The sequence below is a fragment of the Salvia splendens genome, chromosome 15 (assembly GCF_004379255.2).
Source record: "Salvia splendens isolate huo1 chromosome 15, SspV2, whole genome shotgun sequence".
Lineage (NCBI taxonomy): Eukaryota > Viridiplantae > Streptophyta > Magnoliopsida > Lamiales > Lamiaceae > Salvia > Salvia splendens.
The window spans coordinates 2,040,882-2,055,285 of NC_056046.1; the positions used below are offsets into that span (position 1 = coordinate 2,040,882).

Genomic DNA, 14,404 nt, shown 5'->3' on the forward strand with positions numbered 1-14,404 from the left:
AAGGTTGTTGCAATTCCTGTAGGGTCCAGACTTCAATTTTGCTATTTTATGCCTTTTTCTAAGTCTTTCCTTGTAATATAGAAATATATGTAATTATGAATATAATATATATAATTGACATTCAAAACGAGGCAAATACATTTATTAAAAATATGCAAACCGTGTTTACTAGCTAGTCATTTTTTATTGAGCTAAGAACCGAACATTGAATTTTCTCTTTGTTTTATATTCATGTAGGTGGGTGTCAGGTCAATGTTTTGATTGTGCCATGGGACTAAGACTAACTATAGTTACTTAGAAAAGCAGTAGTGCAATTTTAAACGAGAAAAGAAAAGAGTAAAACTAGATAATACTAATTTAAGCGCATTACTATGAATATGATAATAAAGTTAATTTCGCCAAAGTCTAAAGTGAGGAATCAATAGTCTAGAAAATAAATATTCCCTCCATTCTGTAAAAATAAGCTAATTAGAGATGATGCTGTACAAATTAGTAAAGTAAGAGAGAATAAAAAAATACTCCATTAACATAATATAATGGATAATAGAACTTATAAATAATAAAGTAAAAGAGAAAAAGAATTTATTGTAATAAATGGATATAGATTATTTTGTAGGGAACGTAAAAAAAAGAAATTGTCTATTTATATAAAATGGAGGGAGTAATAAATTATAAGCCCAGCTTGCCCAAGATTATTGTTGTGATGCCATGTGTGTGGTTTGCACACAAGAAATATATTTCCTATGTTTATAAAATAATAAGCATTGTGAAGCCCAACTTCATGTTTTATGTTATCCATTTTGTGGCTTGCCATAATCTCCTATCTCTGTATTCATGTGTGATGTTGTCTTGTTTAGATCTTGCTATCTTGTTGTCGTGTCGAGGATTGTCTGTGTTGAACTTAATTTATGGTTTTGTAAGTTTATTTGACTGTAACGAAGCCAACTTAGTCGAATTCATGTCTGATTTATCTTGTATAGTTCGTGCAATCGTGCTTGCACAAAAAGGCCAACTTAGTTCACAATTTATGCACAATATACGCCGTCTAATGTGTTTTTTCAGTTGAAATCTGTCACTGTATTATTATTGCCTCAGTCCTTGCATCAGATTCGGTAAGTATTTAAGCCATGTTAGATTGTTGAGATTCTGACCTTGAAATTTAACCTTTTAGGCCGTTACTTGAAAAATGAAACAAGCAAAACTGGAAGAAGGAAGTGGGGTCGATCACTTTGCTCGCATCCCAGAGGAACTACTGATAGAAATCCATGGGTTCCATCCTAAAACCAATTGGTTATAAGAGGAGTGGCCCATGTGATTTATATACTAGTTTCAGTTTGTGTTAAGGGTGTTTCCCTTAACAAGCACCGGCGGCAAGTTTCGCTCGGCGGTGGAGATAAATTTCCGGCGGCCAACAGGCTCGGCGGACGATGGCGGAGTTTCTGTGCGCGGGAGTCGTTCCCGTCGGGCAGATAACTCGGCGGCTGATAGAATACTCCGGCGTCCAATTAGGATCGGCGGAGGGAATCCAAAATTAGGATTGGAAAACACACGTTATCTTTGGTGGAGAAAATATTTCATTAATTGATTAAATGAATAAAAAAGATAACAGTCTATCCTATTTATAATGCTACTGATTTAATGAACAAGAAAACAAAGATATAGAAAAAGATATGCTAAATCCCTATAATATCTAAACTAAATAATAATAATAGGGGTTCGTATCAACTCCCCCACGGTTAAAATCCACCTTGTCCTCAAGGTGGGAACCACGAAGTAAAAAGGAGAGTTGAAAGCAGAAGCTTCGGCGAGGCAACTCCTCCTGGATCAAACACACACCGAACAGATGAACGTTTCCCTTTTTCACTTCCATAAAAAATTAACAAAGGAGACCCAACTTTGTCGGAAAAATTCCTTGCCAAATCGAAAAGCTTGTCCACGCCTTCCAGAATGCCCAAGCATGGCATGTCATTACTCGGAGGGATCAACCTTGCATCTTTGTCGAACGATGTTGATCGATGATTCATACTTGGAATATCACCGACATTCAAATACACATTGACACAAGCAATTACGGGCAAATCGGTATAAACACCATCTCCTTTCTTGCCCCAACAATTTCCAACAACATTTTTGGATGACACTTGAACAACATTGAGTGAGGCGATTATCTTCTCCATTTCACCAATAGAACCATCCTCCTCTTTATCTTCTAGCAATGTCTCCTCCTTTTCACCAATCTTCTCATCATATACACCAACGAGCACTTGCGGTGGCTCATTGTCGTTCTTGACAATCCCTTTGTTCTTGAGGAACTCTCCAGGGGACTCGTTGTTTGGAACATCAGGAGGAGTGCCATCATTGTGAACATCGGTAATGTCATTGGGAACCTCATCACCGAATACTATCGTGGGGGTATTATCAGTTTTCTCTTCGGCTAAATTCTCATCTTGAATGTTCTCCTCAAACGACCCGTTCAAACTGGCGAGCAAAGCGGCTTGCTCTAACCTATAAATACGTAATTTCTCGTTGTAATCGTCTAAGGCCGCTTGTTGGACAGGAGTGAGTGATCGAACCATGAGATTGGGAGTATTGGGTAGACCACACTGCTTCCCCGAATCAATAAACTTGCTGGACTGTTGTGGCTGATGCGTGACGCCGGACCGTGGCGGGGCAACGGCAGTCAACGGAGCTGTGCCGTGACCCAGAAATCGGTCGGACTGCGGTGACCGGTATGTAGGCTGCTCGGCGCGGCCATTATGAAGATGTTGGTGTCGCCTCGGATACTCCTCAAGCTTCTCGAAGAGGTGATCTGTGTCGTCTCTCCAAGCCTCGAATTTGTCCAATCTGTCCAAAACGCGATCTAGTTTACTGGAAACGGGTTCCTGCATGTACTTGGGTGGCGGCTGATCATACACCGAGACCTCGTTGAAGGGGCGTTGCCTTGGTGTCTCTCGATAGACAAGTGGGTCCCAACAGGTAGGTCGGCGCTTGGGCGGTGATGGCGAGTACATATCTAGCTCGTAGGATGAAGAATGCTGATATGCAGTTGTCCGACGGGTCCATGGTGGGTCCCAGCAAGTGGGCTGTCTCCGACGGGTCCAGGATGGGTCCCAGCAAGTGGGCTGTCGGGTGTGGCAGGGGTGAAACGGCTGCACAGGTTGAGGGAAATTGTATTTACGATGGCAATAGCCGGCGTAGTCGTATGACATGTCGACGGACTGAATCGTGGTTGTGGTAGAAATGGTGGTGATGATCGTCTGACTTCGACGCGGCACGCGGGAATCCTTCCCGTCGGGCGTTGCAGAAGTAGAGTTGTCCGGCGGCTAGAGCTCGGCGGACATGCGAGACTCGACAACCAAAGCAGTTGCTGTGCGCGGAATGTTTTCCGTCGGGCAGCGGTGTAGCTTCGGTTCGAGATGGTGGGAGGGTGAGATCTCCCAATGAAAGCACCAGTTGTTAAGGGTGTTTCCCTTAACAAGCATCGGCGGCGGAGATAAATTTTCGGCGGCCAACAGGCTCGGCGGACGATGGTAGAGTTTCTGTGCGCGGGAGTCGCTCCCGTCGGGCAGATAACTTGGCGGCTAATAGAATACTCCGGCGTTCAATTAGGATCGGCGGAGGAAATCCAAAATTAGGATTGGAAAACACACGATATCTTTGGTGGGAAAATATTTCATTAATTGATTGAATGAATAAAAAAGATAACAGTCTATCCTATTTATAATGCTACTGACTTAATGAACAAGAAAACAAAGATATAGAAAAAGATATGCTAAATCCCTATAATATCTAAACTAAATAATAATAATAGGGGTTCGTATCAGTTTGGGACAGTTATATGTTTTTTTAGTTTCAATTGCCAATTGCCAACACCTGGGACAGTTATATGTTATTTTTTTAGTTTCAATTGCCAACACCCTCCCTCAGACCCTTGGAGGGGTTGGACTTTTTTTTTCTGATCGATTGGATAATTGGCCCAATTTTTTTTCGATCGGTTGGACCACTGGCCCAAATTTTAAGCCCAAATATACTGTTGGGTTATTTTTTAGTTTCAATTGACAACACCCTCCTTAAAACCCTTGGAGGGGTTGGACTTTTTTTCTGATCGGGTTGGACTTTTTTTTCTGATCGATTGGACAATTGGCCCAAATTTTTTTCGATCGGTTGGACCACTGGCCCAAATTTTAAGCCCAAATATATTGTTGGGTCAGTCATTTTTGGGTTTTTTTCTGATCGATTGGATAATTGGCCCAAATTTTTTTCGATCGGGTGGACCACTGGCCCAAATTTTAAGCCCAAATATACTGTTGCGTCTGTCATTTTTGGGTTTTAGCCCAGATATACTGCTGGGTCAGTTAAATTTGACCCACAGTCGGCGACCCGCTCTGATACCATGATATAAATCAATGAGTTCCATTCTAAAACCAATTGGTTATAAGAGGAGAGGCCCATGAGACTTATATAGTGAATTAAGCTCTTTGTGTACACCGATGTGAGATATTATTATATTCATTTTATGTTTAAATTTCATTTTATGTTTCAATTGCCAACAACTCGTTGATATTAAGCCGGTTTGAAGACCTAAAGCATCTGTGTGGATACTCCCTTGTCTCGAAGCGTTTTGCTTCGGCTATTTATGATTTGAAATCGGTTCATTCGACTCTTCCTAGTACTACACACTCTATTGAATCAACTGATGAAATCTGTGAACTTGTCCCTAAGCTGGCAGGCTGTCATCACCGATTAAGGAGTTGGGCTTCTTCTCATCGATCTTTATTGATAGTATTAAGGAAGACGGTTACAATAAACATAGTATCAAACGAACAGCACGTAAGATACATGGGAGGTTAGTAATTAACCTCCGAAGATGAAAAAAGCAAAGGTGATCGATGATGCAGCACACATGTAGACTTGAGATTATTCGACTTTAAAGTCGAAGTTGTAACAACTGACTCCCTCGTATATACCATCAGTCAGATCATAATATGTAATTTCACCGGTGGTGGAGCTTTGATCTTCTTGACTGTAACTGTAAGGGACATTGCAAGTGCCCCTTGTCCCAACATAATGAACTTTAACCGTACTGTTTGCCGGCACAGGAACCGAGCCCTGAGCCGTAACAGTAGTTGTAGTGGTTGTGGTGGTGTCCCACTGAAACGACCCGCTTATCTCAAAAGAAACTTGAATCTTATCCTCGGCTACGAAGGGCACCCCTGTTTTGATGGTGGCGGACACCCCAGCTTTCAGCGAAAACCCGCGGCTAAAAGTATAAGATTTCTGGTCTTGATATGTGATCTGCACACTCATGGTATCCACTTGATCCTTGGTGTTGGTGAGGGTAGTAGTGCCAGCCAAAAAAGGAGTCTCGCCATATATCCTCGCGTCCTCCATCCGATAAATCACGTTGTAGATCTTCCTGTTCATCACCAGCTCCTGCACTTGCATTCTCGACGATGTCTGGATGTAGTCAGCCCGTGCAGCTAGACAGTCGCTCACATTTGCGTCTGAGTAACGTATGCAAAAGTCGTTGTTGGCCGTGCTTCGAAGCGCTATGGTGTTGTCGTCGATTTTAATCGGCTGGAAGATAGTGGTAGAAACAAATTTCGGATCATCATTAAAATCGCCGTACACCCAACCGGAATCAGAAGCAGCCATAAACCAGAACTTGCCAAAATAATCCGAATGTAGCCGCACGTGTCCGTCGGGCATCAGTGTCACAGTGTGGGCCGATAATTTATCGGTTTCATCGTTCGATCCGAACTGTACGCGCGCGCCATATCTTTCGATAGCTTTGAGGTACATCCCGTTGTCTCCTTTCAGGGCTATATGCTTAGGCATCTTAACCAACGCATCCCAATCCGTCATCCCAAAACTCCCGTAGCCATAGTCTTTGCTGAGGCCCAGATTGTTGGGAGCGTAGCTGGACTGCACGGACAAGCCGGACTGGACGTGGGTGAACTTCACATGACCCGATGTCACGCTCGGCTCAAAGAGTGTGCAAAACGGGTCTGTCGTGTCCTCTACTGGCTGGTTTGATACCGCGACGAGGTTGTAATTGTCTTTGGATCTTTGCCAGTATTTGTTGTTGTAAGTAAATCGGAGGTGAACGTAGTTGTTGTTCACTGTTGCTTTCTCGACTGCGATCTTCACGAGAGGGTTGAACACGCTATCGCCTCCGTAACCAAGGTAACCGTTGTCCTGGCAGCATGCATATGGGTTTGAAGTACCACTTGGGACGAGGAGCACTATGGAGTGGGGGGTTGTCATGTTTCTCCAACTTCACTACAATTTTAGTGAGATTAGCATCGATAATGTACAATCAAATTAACTTCAATGAAACCATATATACAAACAATATGGACTATTTGAGAGTTGACTTACCAAAGTAGAAATGCCAAAGCTTAATTTGTGTGTGTTTGTAGAAATGTATGCAGTCCATTTATAGATAAAAGTTTAGGATGTGACGTTTCTACTATTTAGCGGTTTGGTTTAAACCTGTGTTTTAAGACTTAATTTTTGGTTGGATGGTTTTCCATTAATGTTTGGTGTAAACCTGTGTTTTAAGACATAATATTTGGTTGGATGGTTTTCCATTAATGTTTGGTGTAAACCTGTGTTTTAAGACATAATATTTGGTTGGATGGTTTTCCCATCATTAGAATTTAGATGCGTGCTCTCCTTGGATTACTTTCTCCCTAATTTTCATATAATATTTTCTATCACAACCAATAAGTTTGTTAGTGACAGTGTAATTACTTACTTGTACTAATACTAGTGTGAATCCTCCCAGTACTATTCTGAAATATATGTAGATTAACTAGAAGAAAAAATCATACTCCCAGTCCCAGTACTACTATCAAATATCAATGTACAAAATTGCTTGTTTTGTTTATTTGTATTCCCTCACTAAATTCTTATAGCCAAAAAAAGAGATAAATAAACTACAATTTCAGAAAATGACAAAGAAGAACCAAAAATCACACATACTTCTTGCTTGTAATGTAGTCACCAACAGTCAAGAACACATGTTCCCCCAACACCACACCACAGTCACCGGAGGCAGATCTTCGATGCAACCGACCCTCGTCTTGCCCTTCCCATGTTGGAGCTATGGCGATCCCTCATCAACAAGTAGGCCAGCAATCCCTGCACCCGCTTGGTGTTCCCATCGAACAATGCAGCGACACCGTCCAAGTTCAACACGAGCGCTGGCCTTGCTAGTGTGATCGCGAAGGACAGGTTCAATATCCCATGGTAGCTCTCTTCAGCATGGGGAGGAAGCAAAGAATGTGGCAGCAATGACGACCCGAGCGCCCCTCTGATGTAAGCATCCTGCGAATCAAGGATTTCCCGACAAGTTGTTTCGTCCTCGTCCAATGACCTGAAGAAAACCTCCACCAGGTCAGTGGGTTCTAGTGCACCTTTCTTCCGCAGCTTCTGGACCCGGTTCACAATCTCACGAGCAACTCCGGCTTCATACAGAGACTCGTCACTGCGCAAGTCCAACACCACCAAGACATCGCCATCTCCTTTAGCATCCACTTCCTCAGCCTTTGCATTAAACTCTCTAGTTATCTTGACATCACTGAGCTTTAAAACATGTGTGTTGATAGTGAACTCTCCTGTTTCTTCAAACTTCAAGATATCGTCTGTTGACATCGCCTTCACTGCCTTCGCAACCTCCCCCATCGATTTCCCAAGCCTTCTCCCCAGCACCCCAAAATCAGGCTCTGCACGCAGCGTGGCGTACTTGAGTGTGTCGTTACATGGCACCAAAGATTTCACGTTGAGCTCCTCGAGCACGTGTGAATGGAGCCATGGATTTACATGCTGTGAGAAGGACATAGTAAAGAGTCGAAAGGGCAACTCTGCAATCTTCTTCCCCAGTCCGACCTTTCAGCCTCTTCCGATTAAATCGAACATACGTATTTGTTAAGTCGTTAAGAAACTCCACGAGACGAGGAACCACAGTGTAGAGCCTATAACCATCCATTTCTTCACGTACGAAATGTACTAAGCTCCGTGTAGCCGAATTGATCCACTGGTCCAGCACAATCGAGGAGTTCTGAAGGACGGAATGATTGAGTGGTGCAAACGGCGCAAGCCCCTCGACTTCAAGGCGTTTAGCATTCCGCACAAGGAACCTATAAGCATTATACCATGGTAGGAACACATCTTTGACCACACCATACACCCCTTCCTTCTTAAAACGCAGCGGCTCAGCACGAACAACTGGAGAGTTTATCATGTAGAGCGCAACGCATCAGCTCCATACTCATCGATCACTTCAGATGGCGGAGGATAGTTTTTCAGCCTCTTACTCATCTTCTTCCCATCCTCAGCCAGCACAAGCCCATTACAAATGAGGTTTTTGAAAGCAGGCTTTCCGAAAAGTGCAGTCGAGAGAACCATGAGAGTGTAGAAACCATCCACGAGTTTGATCTAGACCCTCGGCCACAAAATCTCCAGGAAAATTGTTCTCAAACAGTTCCACATTCTCAAATGGATAGTGCATATGAGCGTAAGGCATGGATCCGCTCTCAAACCAACAATCGAATACATCCTCCACTCGTTTAAGAACACCACCACCCCGCTCCGAAGGGATAGTAATATGATCAATCTTATGACGATGCAAGTCAGTGACCTTCTCACCAGAAAGTTTTTCCAGTTTCTCAATGGAATCCACCACAACAATCTCGTCACCGGCTTCATTGCTCCACACAGGAAGAGGAGTGCCCCAAAACCTACTCCGGCTGACTGCCCAGTCCCTAGCGTTCTCAAGCCAGTTGTGGAAACGTTTCTCCTTCACAAACTTTGGCACCCATTCAGTCTTTTCGGTATTCTCCAGCAAACAGCTGCTTAATCTTTTCCACGGCCAAGAACCAGCTTGGCACGGCTCTGTAGATGTGAGGAGAGTCTGATTTAGGGTTTAGGGTTTAGCTATGTGTATACCTTCCACTTTTCACTAGTCTCCCCTTCTCTTTTACAGCCTGAATGATGTCTTTATCCGTGTCTTTATCTTCCTCCTTCACTTTCTTCACTTTCTGGCCACGAAACTCAACAATTCTTTCTGTGAAACATCCATCATCATCTACAGCCACAACCAGTTCTTTCCCCTTCTCCTTGCTGAATATGCCATTGTCAAGACAGACAAGGTAATCATCTTCCCCAAACGCAGGAGCGCAGTGAACAATACCAGTACCGCTCACATAACTATCTGCCATGACTTTAAACGCAAAACCAGAGTGGTCCTTGAAGTAATCGAACAAAGGGACGCACTTCTTCCCCACGAGAGAAGCACCACTAAACTTATCCAAGATTTCATACGTATCGACATTCTTAGTTGCCACACTCTTCTTAGCCTTTTCGATAGGAAGTTCTGATAATCTAGATTCAGCAACCACAAAGACTTTCCCGAAAGATTACTAGGCAGCGTCCACGGCGTCGTTGTCCACACAACGAAGGAAGCACCATCAGCATCATCAACCACAGGAAAAGCCACCATTATTTCTGGATCAGAAACCTCCTTATAGTTTAAATTAGCTTCAAAATTAGATAAAGGAGTTTTACAACCAATACTATATGGTGTGACCTGCATAAAACAACATTTATCCAAAATCAGCAACAATTACACATCAATTTTGAATTTGAATACCAATAGAAACAGAGAAGTACCTTGAATCCTTTGTAAACAAGTCCTTTCTGATACAACTGCGCAAATCCCCACCACACACTCTACATGTATTTCAAATCCATGGTCATTCTTAAAATCGATCCACCTTCCCATTCTCACCACAGTCTTCTCCCATTCGGCGACGTATCTCTGCAAAATGCCGCGGTACTCTTCATTGTAATTCGCGATTCCCTTCTCAATCACATCTTTTTTGCTCTTAATCCCCAATTTCTGATCGATTTCATGCTCGACGGGCAGCCCGTGGCAATCCCAGCCGAATCTTCGGGTGACGTGATGCCCCGTCATCGACTGATAGCGCGTGACGATGTCCTTGATCGTTCCGGCGAGAATGTGGCCGTAGCGGGGGAGGCCGGTGGCGAAAGGCGGGCCGTCGTAGAAGATGTATTCCTTGCAATTTTTGGTGCGGTCAAGCTGGGTTTAAAAGGCGCTGATTTCTTCCCACCATGAGAGGATCTTCTCTTCCTGAGAGGGGAATGAGAAGTCCTTTCCCTCGCAGACATCCTCCATTGATACTCGATCGCCGTCTAGGGCTTTGGATTGGGGATTTAGTCACTCATAAAAATCAGTATTTTAAAAAAAATGAAATTACAAATAAACTCACAAATATAAATTCTTATACTTAAAAAAAAGAAAAAGGAAATAGGCTCGAACTCGGCTCTTTGTACAATAATTTCTAAGGTCCTTGCCACTGGGACAAAGAGTCTATACTCATGAAAATCAGTATTTTGTACGGTCATAAACTGCAGCAAACGCAAAACTACTTAATTTGTGTATTTTCTATAATTAAAAATCACGAAATACGAAAGCGAATCAATCGCAGAGAATATTGAGGTATATTTTATAAACTACTGCAATAATTTTATATAATTAATTCCTATATCTCTGGAATGCATAACAATAAAAACTTTGGATGTTTTAAAAGAACGAAAAGTGGGAGGGAGTCTAAACAAAATCAAATAAAATAAATAAACTGTTGGGTGTAAATGAATTAATGAGGAAAAAATTTAAATCAATCAAATTCAAAGGCATTTCTTTTAATTATTTCAAAATTTCAAGTAATGAATTATAATCATGGAAATTGTGGTTATAAAGGTTGAAATAAAAGAACAATATTTTTTTATCGTATGAAAGATGCAATGAACGATTTCTTATAATTATTTCATCAAATTCCAAAGCCAAAAATAATATTATTGGGAAATTACACATGCATGTAAAATATTTGGAAACATTATTTTATATAAATATTTTATCCAAATACTTGAAATTCATCAAATATTTAAACAAAAATATTTCATCCAATGGACGCAACCGAAGTTGCCTATCCGATTCCAAAAGGCCCGGCCCATTAACATATTTTTCGGAAAGGTCCTCACCAATAAATGATCTTGAGCGCAGTGGGAAAACTTTTAAAGAAAGGAAAAGGCCCACAAAAAAAGCCCAACAAGTAAAAAAATTAAAATAGAGCTAAATAGATTGTGTTTCCTATTCATAAGGTTATGATGATTAGTTTCTTAATTATTCAACTTTAATCTCGTATGTTATGAGATTGTGTTTGTATTGGCTGATTAACTAGATTGTTCATAGTAGTGATCAAATCTATAATGTAAAGAGCGAAAATATATAAGAAGAGAGTGCACAATTCAATCACAATAAAACAGTAAATCAAGCTCCCTATTCTTACACACGTGCTCCTAAGTCTCGGCTTCAATCATCTGGCTCAGCTTCTCGTTCTCTTCCTTTAGCCTGTCAATGTCATCCTCTCTGATGAGCTCAGGCAACCACCCTGCTTGCTCTTGCTTTCGTCACCAGATCCCCGCACTAAATGTTAATGATCAACATTATGTAATCGGACTTGAATCCAGGTGTTGCTCTGCAGCCAGAACCTCTCGTAGTAATCGGACTTTATCACGACGTGGCCGTCCTCCATCGGAAAAACCTCGTACCCGGAAGCCACTTCGTCCCGGTCGGAGGAATTGAAGCGGAAGTATCTTGTTAAGAACCTAAATTCCTAACTAACCGATAAAACGGAAAATAACCTGATAAAGAGAATCCGGCACCCGTGAGGGTCGGCGGGGATAAGGATCTGGGCGGCTGTGCGCGGGTTCCAACCCGTCGGGCAAGGGCTACAGATCAGATATACGTTTCCGGCTGTGCACGGAGAGATTCCGTCGAGCAGCAGGTAGCGTAAGGAATTAGGGATTCAAAGAATCACACATGGACTTGGCCAAAATAATATATTCATTGAATGATTAAAATGATAACAAGCTCTCCTATTTAAATAAGAAAACAAAGATATGGTGGAAAAAAAAGATAACTAAATAATTGGGATTTCCTAAGATATGAGATTCGTAACATATCTATAGTCTATGGGGAGGCCGGTGAGGAAGGTGAGTGTGTAGAGCTTTGAGGAAGCAACCATTGTAGACCGCCATGTTTCTCCGACCTTTTTTGCCCCAAACATAACAATGGAATAATTACATAACATAACTATAAGACTTGAAAATAAAGGATGAGGAGAGAAGATTACCTGAAGGATTGTAGTAAGTATTAGTATCTTTCTTCGACTCTAGCTCGATGAGTTTTCTTCAAAAAAATTACCTCTATTTATAGATAAAGTTTATGGCACTGCAACCAAATGATTTCGTTCCCATGCATTGTGTTTTTACTATAAGGTAGTAAAATTGGTAAGGTAAGAGAGTGATGGAAAGAAAAAGTAATTATAGTATTATTAGTAGCGAATAATAATGGAATAATTACATAACATAACTATAAGACTTGAAAATAAAGGATGAGGAGAGAAGATTACCTGAAGGATTGTAGTAAGTATTAGTATCTTTCTTCGACTCTAGCTCGATGAGTTTTCTTCAAAAAAATTACCTCTATTTATAGATAAAGTTTATGGCACTGCAACCAAATGATTTCGTTCCCATGCATTGTGTTTTTACTATAAGGTAGTAAAATTGGTAAGGTAAGAGAGTGATGGAAAGAAAAAGTAATTATAGTATTATTAGTAGCGAATAATAATGGAATAATTACATAACATAACTATAAGACTTGAAAATAAAGGATGAGGAGAGAAGATTACCTGAAGGATTGTAGTAAGTATTAGTATCTTTCTTCGACTCTAGCTCGATGAGTTTTCTTCAAAAGAATCACCTCTATTATAGATAAAGTTTATGGCACTGCAACCAAATGAATTCGTTCCCATGCATTGTGTTTTTACTATAAAATCACGTGGTTTTTTATTCCAAAGAATATTTAATTATTTTCTATGAATTATTGGGAGCCCCTTGTCAATCCACCTCACGACGCCTAATCAACCTTAAAAAGACAAATGAAAAGAATAAGTTCCCACTAATTTAAAGGATGATATTTTATGGAGTCACGAGATCCAAGTTTATTACTCCACATTACTACTACTTTTAATTACAAAACAGGTTTTCATTTTTCTATTATCTTGTAAAGCATCATCATTTTTTAATAGATTTACTTTTTTATACATTTTTATTTTTAACGTATTTATGATATCAAATGCCTTTAATTTTTTCATGTAAAGTGTTTTTAATATTATTCTAATGTTATTTTGTTTTTATCATTTCTAATTTATTTTGTTAAGCATTTTAATTCTTTTTATCTTTTGTATTTCTAATGTATATATTAAACAACTGAAACGTTCTTTAAATAAGTCAAAAGATGATTTCTCATTATGCAATATTATAAATTTATGAATTTCTAGCCTTTAATTTTTTCATGTAAAGTGTTTTTAATACTTATTCTAATGTTATTTTGTTTTTATCATTTCTAATTTATTTTGTTAAGCATTTTAATTCTTTTTATCTTTTGTATTTCTAATGTATATATTAAACAACTGAAACGTTGTTTAAATAAGTCAAAAGATGATTTCTCATTATGCAATATTATAAATTTATGAATTTCTATTTTCGACTATGGAAATTATTCAAATAAAAACACTGGAACGTAATTCGTTTTCATATACAATAAGGTTTTTTAACAAAATAATAAAAGATTTATTAAATTTTATAATTTCATATTAATATAATTATTTATCCCACCCTGAAAAGCTTCCCCCCACTTATTACAGCCAAATAAATTCGTTTCGTCCATGCATTGTGTTTGTTCTAAAGTTTACGTGGTTTTTTCTCTTAAAGAATGTTTAATTATTTTCAGTGAACTTACTACAGCCAAATAAATTCGTTTCCATGCATTGTGATTGTTCTAAAGTTTACGTGAATATTTAATTATTTTCATTGAATTATTAGAAGCATCTATTCAATCAACCTCACGACACCTAAGCAACCTTAAAAAGATAAGTTCCCACTACCAAAGTATGAAAACATGGAATCTTCTGAGGATATGTGCATTTAAAATAATATAAAAATTAATATTTCTTTTATTCTATAAAAATAAAAATATTTTTAATTTTGAAATGTCCTACAAAAATATCCCCTTCTATTTTTAGTAACTTCTTTCTCTCTAATAAAGCGGGCCTCATTATTATTCGCTACTAATAATACTATAATTACTTTTTCTTTCCATCACTCTCTTACCTTACCAATTGTACATTAATTCCGGTGTCATCCTAAATGTCCATATTTTTGTGGGACGAATGAAGTAGTATATAAGGTAGTGATAAAATGCAAACTCTAAATAACCGTTAGAAAAATGTCAACAGATGACAACAGATGCGCA

At 39.8% G+C, this 14,404-nt stretch overlaps 1 protein-coding gene and 1 pseudogene across 1 annotated transcript; both read right to left on the bottom strand.

The window, feature by feature from the left end:
* Positions 1-4,757: 4,757 nt before the first annotated feature.
* LOC121769545 lies at positions 4,758-6,412 on the bottom strand. Its single transcript, XM_042166385.1, has 2 exons — positions 6,382-6,412; positions 4,758-6,282 (listed from the first exon to the last, which is right to left on the bottom strand). Exon 2 carries the CDS (start codon positions 6,265-6,267, stop codon positions 4,918-4,920), a length of 1,350 nt encoding a protein of 449 aa, XP_042022319.1. The 5' UTR covers positions 6,268-6,282; positions 6,382-6,412; the 3' UTR covers positions 4,758-4,917.
* Positions 6,413-6,772: 360 nt separating this feature from the next.
* Positions 6,773-10,252, bottom strand: LOC121767960 (annotated as a pseudogene).
* Between the last annotated feature and the right edge of the window lie 4,152 nt (positions 10,253-14,404).